The sequence below is a fragment of the Aplidium turbinatum genome, chromosome 14 (genome assembly GCF_918807975.1).
Source record: "Aplidium turbinatum chromosome 14, kaAplTurb1.1, whole genome shotgun sequence".
NCBI lineage: Eukaryota > Metazoa > Chordata > Ascidiacea > Aplousobranchia > Polyclinidae > Aplidium > Aplidium turbinatum.
The window spans coordinates 15,084,813-15,107,946 of record NC_137485.1 but is presented as its reverse complement, the minus strand read 5'-3'; the positions used below and the strand labels follow the sequence as shown (position 1 = coordinate 15,107,946).

The 23,134-nt window shown below is 38.2% G+C and overlaps 1 protein-coding gene across 1 annotated transcript; it reads left to right on the top strand.

Moving 5' to 3' along the window:
• Positions 1 to 173: 173 nt before the first annotated feature.
• Positions 174 to 22,338, top strand: LOC145782932 (uncharacterized). The gene is made up of 4 exons (XM_082594692.1): positions 174 to 316; positions 4,517 to 4,644; positions 19,821 to 19,983; positions 22,181 to 22,338. Exons 1-4 carry the CDS (start codon positions 274 to 276, stop codon positions 22,336 to 22,338), a joined length of 492 nt encoding a protein of 163 aa, XP_082450818.1. The 5' UTR covers positions 174 to 273.
• Positions 22,339 to 23,134: the final 796 nt, after the last annotated feature.

Sequence of the window (23,134 nt, the reverse complement as noted above, 5' to 3'; positions counted from 1 at the left end):
CTCAAATTAGGGCAGAATTCCTTATCTGGCAACACTATTGAGGCTATTATTACACTATGCAGTGTAAATATAGCCACAGCCTTTTTTTAATAATGAAACAGCTTAATTGTGTGTAAACTCAGCTAAATACTAAGTAACCAATCACAACAATTGTTTCTCTTTATTTAGAAGTAAAAAAAATGAACTTAAATCCTATGTATTTTGACATATTATATAATAATAATATCAAGAAATTGTTTGACATTTTTGCAATAAAATTTCTTGGAAGTAGCAATGTTGAATATTCAAAGTATAGGTGTGTTGCAGATCACAAAAGGTATGCTTTAATTTGTCTGTAATGCTAACAAGTGTGTATATGTATAAAAAAAATACAGCTGACTCGAGTATTTTTCTATTTAATTTCTTTATAATTTTCATTTTTTTATGCTTGTCAAGGTATTTTTTTAAGAAGTGGCTATTTCTACGACGTTTAGACATATAGACGTTCCATGCTTTTTTTGTATCGCTACATCACTTTTACTGTGTGCGCGCGCTGTCACGTCACACACAGCAGTTTAAATGACAGTCCGGTCAATTTTTTGCAGCAAAATACGTTAAAAGTTTGAAGGTTGATACTGCTGTACTGTGCCTACCTTTTTTGAGTTCAGTAAAATTTTCATAATCAAAACAAAGCTACCAAATTATCTTTCATCAAAATCTTATTCTTTTTTGGATAAATAAAACATTCTTGCTGACCAAAATTACACAATCAGTCAAAATCACATTTGCCTCCACTGAGCTGTCAAACTACCTCAGTTATTTTTCTTTTAGATACATGACATACAACCAGCGGCGCAACTAGAAAAAATCAAAGGGGGTCGGCAACAAGAGAGAAAACTAACAATTATTTGTAGAAGTGGATATATCACAGTTAGATTGTTAGAGTATTAGCCTAGTGTAAATTGACAGCATAATGATCCAATTCTGTGACGTGCGAACTGCGAAGCGACCTTTTTCGCTCTGCCTGCGCTTGCTACTCACTCTCAAAAAAAGTTTCCCGCGCTTTCGAAAGTAGGCAGTAAATTGTTTGCTCTCCAGGCCCACATTTTAAAAAGTAGTCCACACAAGCTTAGGGCCTGGATACACGTCAAGTTTGGCAAGATTATAAAGAAAATTTAATTGCCGTCTTTTGGATACCAAAATTATAAAATTGATTTAAAAATGTGTGAAGTTTCGACGATACGAATATTACAAATCAGACTAGCCTAAAGCCAGCTGCAGTTTCGTTTTGTGGGTTAATAAGGTTGCATCCTAAGTAGGGATGCCCAAAGTAGAATTTGAATCTAAAAACCGCTTTTTTATCAGGTAATTGGATTCTGAAATAATACGGATAAAGGAAAAAAATTATAAAAAAAAAGAAGAAAAATGCTCTGCTGTCCGCAAAACGCCTGCAAGTCACGTGCGTCGTGCATGCCAATCCGTTTCTGCATGTGATAAACAGAGGTCCCTTAGGACCCTGTTCTATGTTCAAACAAGTTTGGTATGCATAGAACGTAGCTTGAACTGACACACGTTAAGTAGTAGGTAAGTCTCAGTCTAGTTAGTCGTCCGTCTTCTTGAAGTTGCAAGTTTTAAAGGGGGCTGTCATGCCGACTAGACGACCCCCCTAGTTGCGCCCCTGCATACAACCAATCAAAAAAATTCTGACTTCATTAAGCTATCAACTTAATCCATCTGCTTTGACAACACTGTCAATCAAATTGCTGCGCCAGCCTTCACTGATGCATGTGAGGTGACAGCTTTACGCAAGTACAGTAACGGTGTGGAGTGCGCACGGCGCACGCACAGTAAAAGCGCCATTACAATAACAAAAAAGAGCATGGAACGGTTGTATCTATGGTGCTCGGCTGTAGACATGGCCAAATCCATTTTTTTACATTGACCAGCAAGAGAGAATACTTTTAATTCACAGGGTGAACAGAAAGTCCTTGGACTTTTTCATTTTATGATTAAACGGATTGAAAGTCACTTCATCATCATCAGCCGGTCATGCCACTGCTGGCAGATGGCCTCCACATATGTTTCCACAGACCACACCATTCTGTTTTTTGCTGTTCTCATCCAGGTGATACCAATCTATGTCATCTCGACATCTTCTTTTTAGTCTCCCTCTAGTTCTTCTTGCATATCTTGGTGTCCATTCTGTGGTTATCTTGGCCCATCTGTTGTCTGTCATTCTTGCTACATGTCCCGCCCATTGTCACTTTAGGTTTGTTGCTGTTTCTAAACATCTTTGATACAAGTTTTGTTTCTGATGACTTCATTTCTAATCTTGTCTTTTCTATTTATGTTTAATATTATTCTTTCTATGTCACTTATATGCCTTTTAATATGCTAAACATCTTGCTGAACTCTCTAAAAGTTAGTCTAAGTCTAAGCATTAATTGTATGGTCTAAAATGACCCAAAGAGAAGCCATCATTCAGTTCCATCATGTAGGGAAAACCAACTTGGAGATTATTATACTCTTAAAAGTTGCCAAATCCACCATTTGCCATGTTGTGATTAGATTCAAAGAAATTGGTACATCTGAAGATCGTCCTAGATGTGGAAGACCTCGCACTGCTCGAACAAAGAAACAGCTTAAGGCTGATCGAAAAAGGGTGAGGAGAAACTTAAACAGATTAAACCGTCACATGGCCAAAGACATGATTGTGAGCGACACTTCAATGAGAACCATTGTGGAAAAGGATCTTTAGTTGTCTCCGAACAAGATGAGAAAACAGCTGTTTCTTACACCTCTCCAAAAGCGAAATAGACTCGAAAGAGTACCGTAAAGATTCTACGAGAACTGAAGGCAGGCATTGCAGTTCAAGAGATCATTTTTTCAGTCAAAAAAGTGTTCACAAAGTCTTCAGCAGATATTAAAGATTCTGAGAACTGTTTATCACCATCAAAAACCATCTTTTGTCATGGTGTGGGCCACCATCTCCAAAACTTGGAAGTCTTCTCTGATTTTTCTGAAACAAAAAGTTAAATTCATTTCAGATCACTACATCAACAATATTTTGGTTCCAACCCTTGAAGAGATGATGAAACACTACAAAGATAAGCCCTCCACATTAAAACAAGATGGTGCATTTCGTGCACCATCCCAGACCTCACGGATGGTGCTGCTCAAGTCAACTTCCAAGATTCTGGAACAAGGAAATGTGGCCTCCCTCATCACCTGATTTGAATCCCATGGACTTTCAGGCCTTAAAACTCGTTTTTTTTTTTCCTTTGAACAGCCATCGTGACCTACTGAGAGCTCCTTCTCGGCGGCCAAATCTGCATGCTTAGAGGCCAAAATACGAATCACGATAGCACAAGTAAATAGAATCTGGGTTTTTTTTTTCGCTGAGACTTTTCGGTCATTTGTCCAAAATGGCTTGAAAAAATTCGGTCATTTTTTATTGATTTTGGTCATTTTTGGTCATATATAGTCAATTGACTATATATTTTTTTGGACATTTTGACCGAATTGACTATTTTTTTCGGACAATTTTGTTAAAAAATCGGTCAATGACCGATATATGACCGAAAAAAAAACAACCCAAAATAGAATTAAACTTGCAACAAGGTCAAAATGATCACTTAGTGTTGTTGAAGTCTGGGCGACGTCCTGCAATAGAATCAAATTTGGGGTTTTGGGTTTTTTTTTGGGGGTTTTGGTTTTTTTGGGGTTTTGGTTTTTTTTGGGGGGTTTTGGTTTTTTTTGGGAGTTTTGGGTTTTGTGTGTGGTCGTTATTGGAGGTAAAGGCCTGTTCCGTTGCTCACCCAAGTCTTGATGCTCTGAAGCAATCACTCCTGTGGGAATGTTCCAAAATACCCTAGGATGTGCTACGTGCCTTGGTCGAAAACTTTTGACAAAGAATTGAGAGAGTTATCCAAAAGAAGGGGGCAGTCACATTAAAAATAAATAAATTTATTCATGGTATTGCAAGCTCTCATTGTGATACCGTTATAATGAAATTTTATTCATTTTCTATTAATAAATCGTTTATAATTTGGTTCAAGGACTTTCAATTCACCCTGTATAGTGTATACTGTAGTGCGGGGCTACTCAACTAATGTAAGCAAAGGTCCATCTTGACAAGTTAAATATTTTTGCGGTCCGGTGAATATTTCGTATGCAACCATGAAAATTAAACAACCAGTAGCCTACGAACACCGAAATACTTTTCAGGTAGGATGTAACAGTGATTGTAACACGACTTAGATTTTTGTCTGACACAAACAAAGAAATAAAAAAGGATAAAATGTATTGTGTTTCTTTGTAGTGTAGCTGTGTGGATCGCACATCAGAGAAGAGGGCAAAGCGTTTCAATGTGTAAAGTTGAAAAGCAAAGCATTGTTTGATTCAGTAACAATATCTGTTTCATCTGCTTCCTCAGGTTGGAAAGTAATCCTGGAGATAATCTTGGTTTATTTTTGTTACTGTTATTTCAAAATTTTCTACTGTTGATTCTGATATATAAGTTTTCTTTGTTTTTTAGAATTCATTGAAACAACATGTGCGACAGAGTTTACAGAAGATCTAGATTTCATGCTTGAATTTTCGAATTCTGTTAATAAAGATGTTTCAAGTGTCATAAAGAAAATAAAAGCAATCCAAAATGATCAAGTATGTAGAACTAAATGCACTTTTGTTATATTACTATTGTAGAGGATGCACAATTTAATTAGATTTTGAGCACATCAAATGTGTCATCCACAATAATTATGTGATTTGATTTTCTTCAATTCATGTTTCACTGTATTTTATAAAGGGTTGTAATTGTTTGTAGTAACACGAATTAAGCAAATTTTAATCAATTCCACAGTGAATGCCATGCATTTCTTCAGTTTTCACAATCAACCCAGCTTAATCAGACCATATTATTGGAGCCAAGCCAAATTGATCCAATTAAGCAGGGGTGGGGGAAATGTCTCGGAAGTTCGATCCATTTATAGCAGGGATACCCAAACTTTTCTTTTCGCGTATAATACTATTTAGTAATTTTGTACAGTGTTTGCATATGTCCTATAATATATCCAGAAAATCTCCAAAGTATGCAATAAAACTATAAAAGCCAAGAAAATTTAACAAATATCAGCACAGGCTTCCAAGATAAAAATATTAATAAGACTAAACGGGGGCTCCGGACACTTCCTGAGAGTGGGGGGGGGGGGGTAATTTAAGCAGGAGTGGGAACGATGTTTTCACATCGACAGGGGCTTATTGGATTATCGCATCACTTATACTTCTGGAAGGTCGCTCCCCAGACCCGTTTGCACTAATGAAAGCTTTAGTTTCTTATGCAGCGTCTTAGGCTGCATGTTTCGCTCCAAAGATGCAAAATTTTTGCCTTTCAGCACGATATAAAATCGAAAAATTCTTTTAACGAATCTGAAATTACGAGCAAAAGCTTTTTAACATTTGCCACATTATTGAAGTTTTGAGACAATTTTGACTGGAAGAGGTGATGTACACAAAATCCCTCTCTGTATTCTTCTTTGGCTCAAGTCCTCCAGTTTTGCACTTCAGATCCTAAAAGGTTAGATTTAAAAGGCCAAAAGTGTTAAGGTCAAAGCTATAATCTATAACTTAATTTACAATTACATGAATGAATACAGCACAACAACCTGTGCCATAACATCCACAGTGAAATGAAACGTTTCAGCATCTAGGGTCTAGGCCTACATTCAACTCACAAAAAAAAAAAAAATCGAAAATGCATTCACTTTTACAAGAACTGAAAATAAGGAAACATCTTGATCGATACTAAGTTACAGGATTTGCGCCGTATAAGATATAACACTGAACAAAAAATGCCATAACACCCAGGTAATACCTTGTGCCAAAATGACACAAAAACTACAAGGAAATAACATTATAAAAGAACACCTCAACTCAAACAAAACACTGTGTGCACTCTGCTATTCTAAGCAGAACAGTCAGAACTTCAGAAGTCGCCAAAGACTTTAAATCTTTGTGTATTGTAAAACAAATTCTTTGCAGATTTCATCAACACTATTTCATCCAAACGCACTTGATGGGCATAGCACATGGCAATAAAATTGAGTCTTGAAGCAGTCATTGTGCTTCGGAGCCATGTTTTTAAGCGACGTACAGGGTATAGGATGGAATGGAAGACGTTTTTTCTATCTTCCATCCTGAGATTTTCTTCTATTTCATCTCCATTCCATCTTAGAAATCTTCTATTCCATCTCAGAAATCTCTTCCATTCCATCTTCCATCTTCACATTTTGTTATTTCTGCTTTGAATATGCCACAAATAAACCTAAAAACCATAGGCCAAATTTAAGCTAAAAATTTAACAGCAGTATTTTCCTAAGGATTACGTACCGTTTGGTGTTAGAACTAGAAGCGTAGATTGATTCTATAAATACAGAAAGAAACAACAAGTAATATTTTGTATGTCTTGATAAAGCGTTAGAAAGTTAATGATGGAATTGGGATGAAATGATGGAAGATTGTCTTCCATTCCATCATCAAGATCTTTCATTCCTTTCCATCCTTGAGATTTTCCATCTTCCATCCCAAAATCTGTCTTTCATCCCATCCCATTCCCTGGCGGCGTATAGCGAGCTAAACCACCTTTCAGCTTCTGCAGAAAAAGGGCCATTGACCAATTGCAATTTTACAAGTTTTTCTACCCTGGCATAAAACTGTTTGACAACAATAAGTCCCATTAACTTGCTTCGAACATCGCACACATACTTGATCGGCCCAAATTTCTGATGGAAGTGGCTTAAATCTTGGCCCAAAATATTCACGTCAAGGCCATGCCATTTCAACGCTGTAACAGCACTGTCGTTGACTGTGCCAGATACTAAAACTTCTCTAGGCTTTTGGTGAGGTTTAATTTTTTCGCCATTGAATCGGTTGGTGAGGTCTTGCACTATGCTGTCAATAGATGCATAGAACTACCTTCTGTAATGAGAAGCAAGGTCATGGGAAGCACTTTGCTCACAGCGCTTTTTTTGAAATTTTGGACTTTAGCTAAGCCTAAGCTCCACTCGCTGCTGAGATTCCTTGTATAACTGCATAAATTGTTCTTCATTTCTAAAACTCTGGTAATTAACTTTTAACTTTTCAACCAGCTCTATCATGTCGCTGATGGTATGGTATAAGCATAGCCGTACGAGCCAGGGGGGCAGGCGCCCCCCTGTTGTTTCAAAACGTTGCGAATTCGGGCAAAATCTTGAAATTATTCGGGCAAAAATTGCTATATAAAAAGCTACAAAATTGCATGAATTAAGAAAAACTATAAATTAGTAACTTTTACCTATCAAACTAAGTACAGCCTTTTATTTGCACAAGAAATGTGCCGCAAAATTGTCATTTGGCACACCGTATTGATGTATTGTATTCCATGGTGATCAAATTGTAGTACGAAATGCATTTAACCAACTGCATCATGCCAATTTGGGCAGCCACCAAAATATGTCTCGAATAGTTTTGTGAAACTGCCCAAATCAAATGGCAAAATTTGCAATATAGCTAATTTTATTAATTTTCACAAATGCATCATGTTGATTTGGGCAGCTGAAATCATGAAATTAGGCTATTTGATGAAACTGATTAGTCTGTTTATGCAACTGCCCAAATTAGCGTGAGGCAGTTTCCCCAAAATGAACAAATTCATTAATTTTTCCCATTTACATAACTGTATCGTTTAGATTTGGGCAACAAAAAAATATGAAAATATCTGATCATAGCCTAGTCTATTTATAAAACTGCCCAAATTGGCATGATGCAGTTGCCTTGGCATCAAAATTTACAAAGTCTTTAATTTTTTTTGTTGTGTTCTTAGCTCATTCAATCAGAGTCATACTGGAATTCTGTTTTATTATAAAATTGCACAACCAAGATATAGTGTGAAACCTGCAAAGTAAGCCCAAAACGAGAAGTGCCAATTAACAAAAGCAGGCGGATGAATATTAAGCAAAAGAGAAGACCTGAGGGAAACGAAAACAAAGTACACCGTTTCAATGCAAATAAACTAAAATACATAACACCTCCCCAATAAAATTTATGACCACCCATAACGAAGAGGTGGTTGGCGTCTTCTCTTTGATCGCCTTAATGTTTGTTCTTGGTGCGATGACGATGATGGATCGTCGGTCGCTATCGGCGTCGATGAATCCTCGGTCGCAATCGGCGTCGATGAATCCTCGGTCGCTGTCGGCGTCGATGAATCCTCGGTCGCTGTCGGCGTCGATGAATCCTCGTCGCAATCGGCGTCGATGGAACTGGAAACTCGTCAGCTGTCGATGATGACGTGAAAGTAGTCTCCCCTGGGTCCCCGTCTTCCGGCGAGATGTAACGCGGACGTAGCTGGTTGATATGGCGTCTCCATATTGGACCTCGAGGGTCCACTCGAACCTGCAAACTACGACTCCCGTGTCGCTTCACCACGACGGCAGGAACCCACCGAGGGCTTCGGCTTTGCCTGGAACCAAAGTATAAAGCATAACAAGGATCACCAACATCGAAGTTAATTGTTTTCCGGTTTTGTTTCCGAGGCGAAGGACTCGTCGATGGTTTCGTGATCTGAGCTGAGGAAGGAAGTAAAATATCTAATTTAGTACGTAGTTGTCGGTGGTTTAATAACTCACTGGGAGAGTAACCACTGGCATTAGGCGTACGGCGAAACTGCATCAAGAATTGAGTGGTGGCACTTTTAGGCGGTAACGACGATTTTCTCAACGCCTGCTTGAAAGTGCGCACCGAACGCTCTGCAGCACCATTCGTAGCTGGATGGTATGGTGCTCCAGTGATGTGGACTATACCCCTAGCTTTACAATAATTCTTGAAGTCTTCTGAAGAAAACGTAGTCGCATTGTCTGAGACAATGGAGTGGGGGTATCCAAAATGGGCAAAATCCTGCTCTAAAAGATCAATAGTAGCAGACGTTGATACGGAAGAAGTTGGGTGAATAGAAGGATACTTACTATAAGCATCGGTAACAATAAGCCAATTGGAACCTAAAAAATTAATAGCGTGATCGACATGAATTCGACTCCAAGGCTTCTCTGGAGCTATCCATGGGTGGATAGGAGCCTTGCTTGGTGCAGCTTGATGCTCACCACATGTAGTACATGTTCGGCAGAGGTCGACAATGTCCGCATCGATATTGGGCCAGTAGACTGCTGTCCTGGCCAGCTGTTTCATTCGCTGCATGCCGAAATGACCTTCGTGTAAAAGAGAAAGAATATCATTGCGGAGTTTAAAAGGAATAACTACTCTAGAACCATATAATAAACAACCATAACATGTTGTTAGAGAATCAGCAACTCTTCTAAACTGTTCGATTGGATCGTTAGAATTTGATTTCGCAGGCCATCCTTCTTGTGTAAAGCGAATGATTTTAGACAAGACTGGATCCTTGGAAGTTTCCTTGCGCAAAGTAGAAGAATCGGAATGACTAACCTGCGAATCCAACGTATCAATTGCGCAGACAATATCAACATCATCTGCACTTTCCTCCCCATCAAAAATTGTGTCATCGTTGGACGGAAGACGGCTCAAGGCGTCAGCATTTTGGTGATGCGTTGTTTTGCGATACTCTATAGTATAACTAAATTGACTCAAAAACAACGCCCAGCGTGCTAACCGGATAGCCGCCAGCGAAGGGGTAGGTTTATCTGGACCAAAAAGTGAAAGTAAAGGCTTATGATCTGTTACCAAAATAAAATTCCTACCGTAGAGGTATTGGTAAAATTTCTTCAAAGCGAAGATGATGGATAAAGCCTCCTTTTGGATTTGGCTGTAGTTTCTTTGAGACTTTGTCAAGATTTTCGACACATTGGCTATTGGCCTCTCGCTTCCGTCCGGGGAGCGGTGAAACAGTGTGGCGCCAATGCCCACGCTTGAAGCGTCGCATGCAATTCCTAAAGGAAGCAACGGGTTAAAGTGTACGAGAACATCGTCTGCGGAAAGAAACGTTTTTAATTTTTCAAAAACGCATTTATCTTTGTGTTCCCATCTCCAAGGAACACCACTCTTGGTTAAATGATATAACGGTTGCGCTACCGTAGAAAAATCTGGGGGCATAAACTTAGCATAAAAATGAACCGACCCCAGAAAAGAACGTAAGGTACCAGCATTGGAAGGAGCAGGCATGTTCAGTACTGCATCGACTTTAGGACCCTTTGAAATCCCCTGTTTAGAAAGAAATGACCTAAGTACTCGACATTTGCCTGGGCAAATCTACATTTTTCCTTCCTACATCTAAGACCTTTCGAAGATAAACGATCGAGTAGTCGTTTAAGGTTCTGGAAATGCTCTTCCGCTGTAGCTCCACTTATCAAAATGTCATCCAGGTAGACTGCTACACCTGGAAGGTCACTAGTTAAATCATCCATTATCTTTTGGAAATGGCCTGGGGCAGAAGAGATGCCAAACGGCATAACATTTTGCAATAAAACCCCTCTATGGGTACTTAATGCCAATATTTTTCGACTCTTTGGACCTAACCTAATCTGGTTATAAGCATCTGCCAGGTCAATCTTAGTGAATCCGTGGCCACCCCCTAGTTTACGCATTAAGTCCTCTGGAAGAGGCAAAGGGTGCCTGTGAGTTTTAAGTTGTGGATTAACCGTCGAGGAATAGTCACCACAAACTCTTAATTTGGATTTCTTACCTTCTGTAGAAGCCTTGCGAACTGGTACTACAGGAGTTCCCCAGTCGCAAAATTGTACAGGTGTCCAGATACCTTTTTCTATGCCGGCGTCATAGGCAAGAGCTAAGTCTTCTTGAATGGCGAAAGGCACTGGTCTGGGCTTTGAAAACACTGGTTTACAATCAGAGTTAAACTCAATCTCTAATTCGTAATCCTGAAGACAACCTAACTCAGGTTTAAATAAGTCTTCGTATTGGTCACATAACTCGGAACATGATTTTTGCAAGTTAAAATCTATGTCGTTGTGACGATGAATAGCATGTAAAGATGAAGAAAAGAACTTATCTACCGAAATATCTAGTGCTTGAATAGCATCACGCCCTAATAAGTTAAGGTTGGGGATTTCACATACCATAAATTGAACTGTGGTTGTCTTTCCCGATTTGTTGCAGCTTCGGCAGTGAAAGATCCAATAATAGGCATCGAGTGCTTACTTGCCGACTGAAAACGTAGCTGCGGAGTCTGCAAGATAGGTTTGCCTAGCTGCGACCAAACTTCAGAAGAGATGAAATTTCCCCCTGTAGCTGTATCAAGTTCCATTAAGACGGGAAAAGACTTAATAAAAATTTGAACCTTGAGTTTAGGAACTTTACACGATGAATTATGAACAGTATTTACCTCCTGTATGCAGTTGCCCTTAGAAGAATGAACTTGTGCGGCTTTTTTACGACATGCGGATTGTACATGCCCTGTAAGTTTACAGAAATTGCAGACCGCATTTTTAAATCTGCAGTTGGTAGCAAGGTGATTAGAGTTACCACATCGATAGCACTTACTTTGCTTGTTCGCATTAGCACTGGCCACTGTAGCTTTCTTGAAAGAATATCGTCTATCGGTGCCTTTAACTTTATGTACCACCGACGGTTCAGTGCCAAACACCGTCTCCTTAGCCACTTTTGCAGCGTCTTCAGTTTCTATGGCTATTTCAAGAGCACGTGAAAAAGTAAGATCGTCAGGTTTAATTTTAAAGAGAGTTTTAAGAACTGCTTCGTTTCCTACCGAGCACATAAAACAAGTGCGCAAAGCTTCATCTAAAGGATTAGTAATAGAAGAAAAGTCGCACGTGGCAGCGGCTTGCCTTATTCGTGCACCCAATTCTGGAACAGTCTCACCTGGTTTCCGCTTCAAGTTGCTCCAGAAGCGAAATCGTTCACGAATAACGAAGCGCTTAGGGTCGAACTGTGCCTTCATGTAATTCGAAATTTCCTCCATTGTAAGTTCATTGATTGGCTTTGCTGTAGACTCTTGTGCGGCCAGATTGAGGATCATCTTGTAGATGCTGGCTGACTGGTTAGTGAGGAAAACTTGAGCCTTCTTATCATCAGGAACGGATTGTGCTTTTACAAATGTGCAAAAACGTGACCAATAATCAGTCCAAAGTTCTAAAGTTGAATCAAACTCACAAAATTTAGGAATAGCTTTAAGAGATAATCGATGTTGGTTTTCTGATTCGCATGGAATTTTGAGGGCTGAAATTAACTCCTTCAGTTGTTCTTCATGATGACGTTCTTGCTGTTGCATTTGTTGTCGCGCCTGTTCTTCTTGTTGCTGCATTTGTTGTCGCATATGTTCTAGCTGCGACTGCATTAATTCCACCACCTTGTCCATATTGTAAATAATTTAAAAAAAAAAATAAAACTTGTAGAAAGTAAAACTCGTAGGGACTAAGACTGAACACTTCTGCGTACCACTGTAAGTTTCTCGTTCAGACGTTCAGCATCCCATCCTCGTCGCCAAATAACTCTGTTGTGTTCTTAGCTCATTCAATCAGAGTCATACTGGAATTCTGTTTTATTATAAAATTGCACAACCAAGATATAGTGTGAAACCTGCAAAGTAAGCCCAAAAGGAGAAGTGCCAATTAACAAAAGCAGGCGGATGAATATTAAGCAAAAGAGAAGACCTGAGGGAAACGAAAACAAAGTACATCGTTTCAATGCAAATAAACTAAAATACATAACATTTTTCATAATATCAATAAATGCATCATCTTGATTTGGGCAACTACATAGGCTAATATGAATTTATATAAATCTGGTGAATAGCCTACTTTTATAAAACAATTCGGGTGGGGAGGTCACTGTACTTTTTCAACCATAATAATAATTTATTTGCATCAGACAAAGCTGTCCATATCCAAAACAAAACAACAAAATAATACACAAACTGCAAATGCACAAATAACGAACAACAACAACGAAATAACATCAAAAAATAACAAAATAATACACAAACTGCAAATGCACAAAATCTCAATAAATAGGCTAGGCCTATCTACTGTTACAAGTTTATAGACAATGGTACGGTAGCGTTACAAGTTAGAAGAACTGAAAGTATTGAGAACGATAAAAACAATCAGATGACATGGCAGCCATCAAAACTAGATAATACATAGCATACATAGAATTATTATAATGAAGTACGGTAATTTGATATACGATGGCAATCAGACCTCATCAGGGAGGCAACAATAGAGTTAGACGATACTTCGCATCTTCCAACAAAAGAAAAAACATATTTACGAAGTAATGCATCAAATGTTATGATGTTACACAAGACTTGATGTTCACGTACGCTATAGTGTTTAGGCAAATTGTGTATAATTCTAAACGCATTATTGAAGGCAACACGCAGACGATTAATGTCACGTTGATGATAATTTTCCCACAGATGACATGCATACATTGGAGTACAATAAGAATGGAATAGAACATTTTTAATATCACTGGAGCACTTGTAAAATTTTGATTTTAATTTGTTGGCAGAACAGTAGATTGATCGCACTTGTCGATTTATATCCTTGTCGTCACACATTGCCGTGTCAAGAAAAACACCCAAATATTTGACACTGTCTACAAATTTGATCTCACTTCCATTGAGCCGTACAATTGGATTCAAATTTAACTTTAAGTGTTTGGTTTGGAAGTACATAGCAAATGACTTTTTGCAGTTAAAAATGACATCGTTAGAAAGCGCATAATCTTCACACACATTCAAGATACTCTGCAGACCATGAACACTTGGAGAAATACAACAAATATCATCAGCAAACATGAGATGATTAACAAGTGTATTACCTATGTAACAGCCTGCCTTGGTTTTGCTTAACACAGTCGATAGATCATCCATATACACGGCAAATAAGTAAGGACTGAGAACACCACCCTGTTTGACACCATTGCTGACAGAAAAAGACTGTGAGTAATGACAACCCCAGCGTATGTACATCCGCTGATGGGTATACCAATAAACTATTAGACGAACAAGGCACATCGGCACTCCTCGTTGAATTAGTTTCTTGAATAGGAAGTTGTGGTTTACCCTATCAAATGCTTTCGAAGCATCTAAGAATACAGAAAAAACAGGACTTCCACGTTTTCTGTAGTAAGACACAGCTTGCTTAAGTACAAAAATGCACATATCTGTGCTATGCTTAGGTTTAAAGCCACATTGATTATCGTTTGTTGTGAGATAGTCATTAATAAAAAAAAGTACAACATGTTCAAATAGTTTAGAAATGACAGTAGCAAGAGCAATAGGTCTGTAGTTTGCGATGTCTCTAACGTCACCAGATTTGTTTTTAACAATGGGAACTAATTTAGTTTTAAGACAAGCATTTGGCACATACCCATGAACAAGGCACATATTAAAAAATGATGAAAGATATACACTGATACTGGAATCTGCATAAGCAATGTGCTCAGAAGATATTTTATCACAACCAACAGAGCAATTTAATGGCAATTTATGAAGCAAAGAAGAAACTGTGTCAGCAGAGGTCAGAAATTGATTAGTATTGTGATGGCCATGTATATCATTTAAGTGAGATGAAACAAATTCTTCATTGACAACTTTTTTACCAGTCGAGTTTAGCAATTGATTAAAGTGACACATCCACATGTTCGAAATGTTTTTACTTCCAACAGCACTTCCGACAGAGGTAGGTAATGAACATCTTTGTGATCCAGACTGTCTAATTTTATCCCAAAATGTTTTAAACGAGGAGTCTGCATGAAATGCTTTGGCAATGGCATCTGCTTCATGCTGATCTCTGTTACTTTTGCACTTTCGTAGAGAAGATTTGAATATTTTACGAGTAGCAGACATGGCCTTGTGTATGCTGCCAGTTTTAGGTTTGCCACCTTCAACCCAGTCCAGGTACTTAGCTCTGGCTTGCTTGTGGAGAGACTTGACAGTATTGTTCCAACCAGGAGTTGAATAAGTAGATATTTTCTTGTTTTTAACTAAAAGAACTTTTCTTGAGGCATCTAGGAGGACCTCTACGATACTGTCATAAAACTTGTCAATCTCCTTTAATATAAACGGACATAGCTAAGCAACACCACAAACGGACATAGCTAAGCAACACCACAACATTTAACAAAAACATGTTATACCTGTTAAAAGTAATGTTAAGGTGTTGCTTAGCTTTGTTTATTTACTTTTATAAAAGGTTCTGCTACTATTTGGCGAGTTCCCTATTCGGCAAGAGCCTTTTTTGGCGAGTTGCCTATTCGGCAATTTTTTGAAAATCCAACGACGCCTTCTGCAAATCCCCGATGATTGAATATTATTCAATATTCAGACATTGACTCAATGTAAATACGTACTGTTAGGCTAATTGGGTTCTTTGAATCCTACGTCATCGTCTGTATGCAAACTTAGAATACTGTATATTAGTTATTTTTGTCATCAAATTACCTAGCCTAACCATATTTTAGAAGTAGTGCTGCCAGACCTTTTTATTTTTGTACTAAAATTCGTATCATCAAAACTACTTTAATTGATTGAACAAAGTTTATTTGAACAGAAGTAGTATGTTTGTGTTTTATTACATTTAATTATAATTTATCTATTGTTATGTAGTTTTTTCTGAATCCGCATGGTCACCCTGAGCCGGTTTCCTGCAATGTTTATTTTTCTGAGTCTTTTATGACATCACAACTGAATATTTAAGTGGCGTTGTTTATTATTTGTGGTGTGTAAAACAATTTTGTTACTCCTACTTACTATGCCAAAGTGCAGAAGCATCGAGCAATGCACAATGCCGGCTATGGTGAGATTCTTCGTGCAGGGTGATTTTGAACTTCCCAGACTGATTTTGCAAACTACTTGGCCCCTGAACAATTCCCATAGCATTATGCAGGTCTTTATTGCATATTTGCGTTGTCTTACAGTCGGAGTTTTCAAGCAAAAAACAAAAAAGTTGTGCAACAAAATAAAAAATGAAAATAAAACACAAAAGTAGAAAAAATTTTAAAAATTAAATTCTTTTATCTCTACATTAGTGGGGGGGGGGAGTAATTTTGCATTAGTTACCCCCCCACTCCAATTAGTGGGCGGGTAATTACCCCCGCGCCCCACCTCTAATGGAGCCCATGAGACTAAATATAATTAAGCTGTTTAGCTGTCCAATATGTGCAAAGTAAGATCAATCAATAGTCTGCACTTACTATTGTATACTGAAAAGTATTGGCGTTTCTCTTAAACAATCTGGGTCAAAGGTTCTCAAACTGTGCGTCGCGACGCCTTGGTGTATCGTTAAATTTTTTAAAAGCGTTGCACAATGATTACGATTCGTATCAAAACTAAATTGCGGCAATAAAACACTTGGGCTACAGATATTATCATCCTCTGACATGTGCATTAGAAATCATTATTACGAAACTGTAGCAATTGATTATGGTTTAACAATTACATAGCGCAATTCTCATTCACTTGTTGCAAGATAAATGAAGGATGGGATACAAACAAATAAAAATAACTGAAAGTTTTATCGCTGGGTGCTTCGAAAGTCCAATAAACTTTTCCAAAAGCGTGCAACGAAAACGTTTGAGAACCACTGACCTAGGTGTTGTGTCATAAACCCTTGATATCCCTCCGAATAAAGTTAATTATGACACAATAGCCTAATGCACATTGTGCAATCTGAAAGTTCTCTCAAATTAACTATTGTCAACTTAAGTGAGTTTCTCAGGTCTCATGACTGGAACACTTCCGCGTGCCACAGTTTGGGAACCACTGATTTATAGTAATTAATTGACAGCCCACTAATCTCAGTTAACTTCTTTGAAGTTTACAAAGGCTGGTTATTCACTTTGTTAAAAAATTCTATGTTTTCTTAAAATATTTGACCTATGAATTTTTTGTAGCTATTTTTATTCAGGTGCTAAAAGCATTCATTGATTTTCCTACGCAGTACAACTTTCAGTGCTGCATCAGCTTAAGCATGGTTGACTTTAATAATCAGTTAATCACGTTTTTTTTGCGCTCATTGTGACAGTACTCTGCATGCAATCATCTATGCACTACAACAGACAACTGGAAGCAACAATGGTTCATGTACATCATAAGTTAGTTGCTCCCAATATGTTGGCATGCTATTTTAAGTGTCGTTTAAAGCCATAGCCACATGCTTTGAAGCAGTGTCGAACCAAGATCCTTTCGAATTTCGATCATCATGCAATTGTCGCTCACCACTCGGCCACGCAGTTGAAAGTTTTGTATTGGACTATTATGAACTCTAAGATAGGAAAAGTAAACCTATTATATCTTAAAAATCAATACTCGTTATATTGATTACTAGGGTGTGACAGCCGCCCCATGATTTTTAAAACTTGGTTTCACAGAGCCTACCTTTTTTTTGGTGGTGAGGTTTTACCTGTATAAGATTCCTGTAAAGTTTCAAAAAAATTGGTCAAGGTTTAGAGGTGGCCCGTGGCCACTAAAGTTTTTGGGGGTGCGAGATGCATTTTTAGGGGCGTTTTTGCTATATCTCAGCTCGTAGACATGATAGAAGGTCATGCTATAGCTCAGTCGATGCAGTATAGGAAAGTTTATATCAAACTTGTGAACAAATGTTCAGTCTAAAATGTTTAGTTTTTGAGTTATTTGAGAAAAACCTGTTTTTTGCATATTTGTGAGAAACATGTTCTTAGCACCTTTTCTTCCTGGGTCAAAACACATGGAAAATCAATGAAATGATGAATTCACATGTTTAGTTAATGTTAAACAAAATCACAAAATACATTTGAGAGCAAGGAACAGCGATGATAAAAATCACAATGTAAGAAACCAACACCGAGATGGATGTAAGTATTGTTTACGCTGATTGGGCATAGAATTTCTGCTGTTCTCAACTACTTGAAGAATATTTTGAAATGAAACTTCTGTCTTAGTAGTGTCTATAAAGTCTTGGCACAGTTTGACACCCCTTTCTGCTGCATCATTAACAACACAAAGATTTGAAACCCGTTTCTTTGCTTCACAGTAGCTGCCGTTCTGGCACCAATCGACAACACCAACACTTAAAAAGGTCGTGTCAATCCTCAAGATTCTGAAGAAGCTCCAAAAATCTTCTCCAACAAAGGAGCTCAAGTCATCTGTTAGTTTTGTAGCAACGGAAGAAAAGGAGGGTTTGCCAAAATCACTTGCTTCTCTTTTCAAAGAATGTTTAGGATCTTCGAAGCTTGTCAGCTTTTGAACAATTTTCTGCTTTGTCCCGTCAGACACACTGCTATCGAAAAGGGTAAGGGGGATAAGTTCTTCACTAAGATATCACATGTGCCCCTTTAGAGCTTTAAGAGCTGCTTTGGCCATACTGGTTTCGATTTATTCATACTCATTGACGTTGATAAGTTCTAGGTGCGTTGCAAGGAGCAGAAGTTGACACAAAAGTGGTTAGCCACCATGGCACATAGGAATATACAACAAGCTGAACAAATTTTTGGATTTTCTTTAGCTGTTGCTTTGAACATATAAAACCTGCAGGAAGATCTCTAGTAATAACTTTAGTGAGAAGAACGATCTTGATGCAGTATAAAATCCTGGCCATCCATCTGGCGTGGTGACAAGCACCCGGATGTAGAAAACCTCCAAAGGTTTCAGCTCCCTCACCAAGATGCAAAAGCACTAGTTTGACTAGCTCCTCATAATCATCCATCACAAATCCCTGTGCTAGGGCTTCATAGCAGATCTTCACAATCATCCCCTTCTTGATCCTAATATCTGCTGGCCATCGCTCTGATGGTAAGATGGACTCGCCTAGTCAAGCCTGAAGACAACATCCAGTTTGGGACACTTCTATCAAAGCTCAAAATAAAAGACATCAGTGAAGTCCTCCAATTAGGCAGACTGAGATGGCTTGGTCTCGTTGAGCGCAGCTCAAGCTGGATCTCACAGGTCAGATGTGTTAACATCGCAGCACAGCGGGGTCAAGGTAGACCAAAACTTTTTTGGGAAGAACTTGTAAAACATGACCTTGTAGCCCTGAACATGAACTCTGTCAACCCAATAAATGAGGTGTGGAGGGGAAGACTTCATTCTCGACAGACAGGCCACACCCTCGACATGAGGATTAATTCATGGCCTGTATAATCAAAATTGGTTGATGATGATGATCTTTAAACTGTGACATAGCATGTAATATAAATTAGCACTTACCACCATAAAAATTGCCTTAACAGTAAACACAATGTTAGTGTTCAGTTTCTATGCTTCTAACAAAACAAAACATGAGGTAACTTAGGTTTAAACTTTGAAGAGTTACATCTTCTGTACTTCTCCAGGTGTTCCTAAGAAGAAAAAAAAGTGAAAATGATAAAATATTCAATTCATATGTAACAATTTTTCACAAATTTTGTGCAAAAAACGGGTTTTTCTCAAATAATTCAAAAACTAAACATTTTAGGCAAATAGTTTCTTCACAAGTCTAATACAAATTTGCTTATTCTGCATCGATTGAGCTATAGAACGACCTTCTATCATGTCTAGGAGCCGAGATATAGCAAAAGCACCCCTAAAAATACATCGCGCACCCCCCAAAAACTTTAGTGGCCACGGGCCACCTCTAAACCTTGACCAATTTTTTTGAAACTTTACAGGAATCTTATACAGGTAAAACCTCACCACCAAAAAAAAGGTAGGCAAATTCTAAAAAGGTCGGAGCGGCTGTCACACCCTATTGATTACTCTCTATTCTAAATGTGATTTTGTCATTGCAAAGATGAAAAGTTGAAGCAAACTTCGATTCACAAAGAAAGTGTTTGAAATGTCCTGGATTTTACATGCTCTTGAAAAATATCATCATTCGTTGAGGCTATGTTTTTAGAATGTATGGAATCTGATCACAGATGAAGGAGTTAGTTGCAAAGCCATTCAAGTGTGGGTGTACTATGTTTTAAGCAATGGTTTATTGTTGGCTTCCACGTTCAGTGAGAAAGAAAGAGCGTTGCTTGCTGCTCAATTGTATTTTGTTTTTCTTACACAACCAGGTAAAGTATTTTTTATAATGATTTAACATGAATTAACCCGGAATGGCCCGTTTCGGCGAGTCCAATTCGGCTAGTCCGATTCGGCGAGTGCCCTATTCAGCGAGAGCCCTTTTCGGCGAGTTCCCTATTTGGCAATTTTTTGAATTTTTTTTAAAATTATTGGGCATCGTAGCCTAATTATCATTGTCGTTTTAGGGGTTGGGGTTAGAGGTTAGGGTTGGAGTTAGGGGGTTAAGAGTTAGGGTTGGAGTTAGGGGGTTAAGGGTTAGGGGATTAAGGGTTAGAGGGTTAAGGGTTAGGACAAGGGTTCCCAACCTGTGGTACGTGTACCACTAGTGGTACGTGAAGTCATTTTAGGTGGTACGCAGGTAGCTTCCGTTTTTTCACAAAAACTTGGATTTGCAGCTTCATATTTTGTTTATCTGGTTTTGTTTACAAAAAATAAATTCCCGAAGCCTATCAATAACAGTAACAAGGAATGTTAACCAACAAACTTCTGGCTCAGTGACAATATGGCCTCTTCATATTCAACGCTAGCTTCCCATGCTGTTCCACAGCTACTGATTTTCTCTTCCACACGGGAATGCAAGCTGGGATTTTCAGTCATGATGAACATCAAGTCAAAAAATCCAAACCGACTAGGTGCGCCCGCCAGCGAAATTTTTTTCCCACAAGCTTTCTGTCTCATTGATTCTAGTCACTCTAAAAGTAAGATTTTCCCAAAGTGTTTTGAGAGATTGGTTGATTCAGATTGCGAAATAACTATTTGCCAATGAAATTCTGCAATCATAATAAAATATAAGCTTTCCCTAACCCTACTTTTTTTGAAAAGCTCTTGTACACCGCAAAATTTAATTTAAAGAAAAAAAAAGTTTGACTTCGACGGGCGTCGAACCCTCGTTTTCACGAACACTAGGCAGAGGGTGAAACCACTGAACCAACCATGCCAACAAGAAAATGTTGCATTCACACGGTTTTAATACAAACTTTTACCAAAATATGCAAATGAGACAGAAATCTTGTGGGAAAAAAAATTTCGCCGTCCGCCAATGACTTTCGATGCACTGTTAGCAAATTTACACCGCGCATCAACCAATTGGTGGACAGTAAACAAAAATGTCATTAAATTTAGTTGTAGTGCTTTTATAGTGTTATTTTAGTACGCCAATATTATTCTTCTTAATAAAATATGATTCGATCAAATTAGTTGTTATGCAAGAAGTGGTACGCTTGGCAGTACAGTGCGTCAAAGTGGTACGAGATCGTAAAAAGGTTGGGAACCCCTAGGTTAGGAGGTTAAGGGTTAGGGGGTTAAGGATTATGGGGGTTAAGGGGTTAGGAGGTTAAGGGGTTAGGAGGTTAAGGGTTAGGGGGTTATTTGAACGTTTAGCGACGTTAAAACGATGTAAAAGCGGCAATGATAATTAGGCTACGGTACCCAATAATTAAAAAAAAAATTTTGAAAAATTGCTGAATAGGGAACTCGCCGAAAAGGGCTCTCGTCGAATAGGCCACTTGCCAAATCGGACTAGCCGAATTGGACTCGCCGAATAGTAGCAGACCCGAATTAACCATACATAGTGCTCTCGGCAATGTTAAAAAACTAAAAAAATATTTTAGTATTAGAATTTAAAATATTAATTAAAAATCATTTAATTATGTGATGTTTTGTGAGTAAAAATCTCATTAAAAGCTTTAAAATGGCTAGTGCTACCATCTAAATACAGAATTTGGAGACAGACTTTTTCAAAGAAAACAGATTCGGTGGTTTTCTAAATCCAACTTGTGTTTATTTAGATGGGGTCATTTAGGTAGGCGGTTTTTGTGTTTACCTTCCCATACCCATGCAAACAAAAAAGTTGAATCGTTTCAGTGAGGTAGATGTAAATTAGCGGATATCCTGTCGGTATAAGCTATTGCGATATCTAGCATATTTAGCAACTTTAGTTTAGACGTTTTCGCTTAGACTTAACTTCTATTATAAGCTAATTCCTTTTAATAACTTGATTCCGCTGTGAGACTTAGAAATCTCCGAAAAAGGCTGTCTCCGAATTCGAGTTTCTTCGAATACAGTAGTAGCAGGCCGATCTAAATACGTACCTTCATACCTTTATATGCTTAGTGTAATTTTAAAGTAATCTTGTGAGTCTGCTTTTGTTGTTTACCTGCCTGATTCTTCGTACATAAACTTTCTTAGGAAGCGATGGAAGCCAATTTTATCATTCAAGCATCTATGAAAAGTCATTGGCCACTTTTGAAATGATTGCCACTCAAAATACAAAAAGCAAAGAAAAGAAAGCAAAATCCCAAGATCAGGCAGGTTGCTTAACAATAAAATCGGACACAACTTTTTAGAAGATTTCATTTTGTCTTAAGTGTCAATATTTCATCGTGAGGTTATCTCAGTATAGCTTTTGTGCTTTCAACCAGAAAAGCAACCAAAATGGTATAACCCTTTTTTTATCTCAAACATTGGAGTAATTTAGCAGTAGATTTTTGCTGTAGAGCTGTACAGTATGTCAATCAAATCGATTTACACTCGGCTTATTTGTGAACATAGGCGTAGCCAGGGGGGGCGAAGGGGTCCATGCCCCCCCAAATTTTCAAAGTTTGGATTCCGAAGTTGAACCCTTTGTTGAAAATATAATATAATTTGTATAAATTTATATTGTTTTCCAAGACATCTGGCTATTAACACCCCCCAGGACTTGTTTTAGACACACAGAAAGACACCAATAAATGTTTCAAATCGTAAATCGCGCAAAGTTTACGCGATTTACGCTTCTTTTAACTAATCTGTGGAAGCAATTTCAGAATCGCTTACTCTGTAGGGTTTTTGTGTAGCTGAGTTTTTTGTGTTCTCTAATTTTAGCCGCAGTTTTTGCCCGTTTGTGTGTAGATAAGAGCTACCTTTAATAAGTTAATAGCTGTTTATCTGCTAATAAGTTTCATACAAATATTACCCTGAAAGTGTTTCCAGAAAGCGTTATAATCCATTATTTAAGTGTAATTTTGCAAAAATTTTCCGGGGGAACATGCCCCCGGACCCCCCTAGAATACGCGTGCCTTCGGCACGCTCTAACCCCCACCAGCTTTATTGCTTCCCTTGCTTAACCCACCAGGATGCGCCACTGCACATGAGGTGGCGATG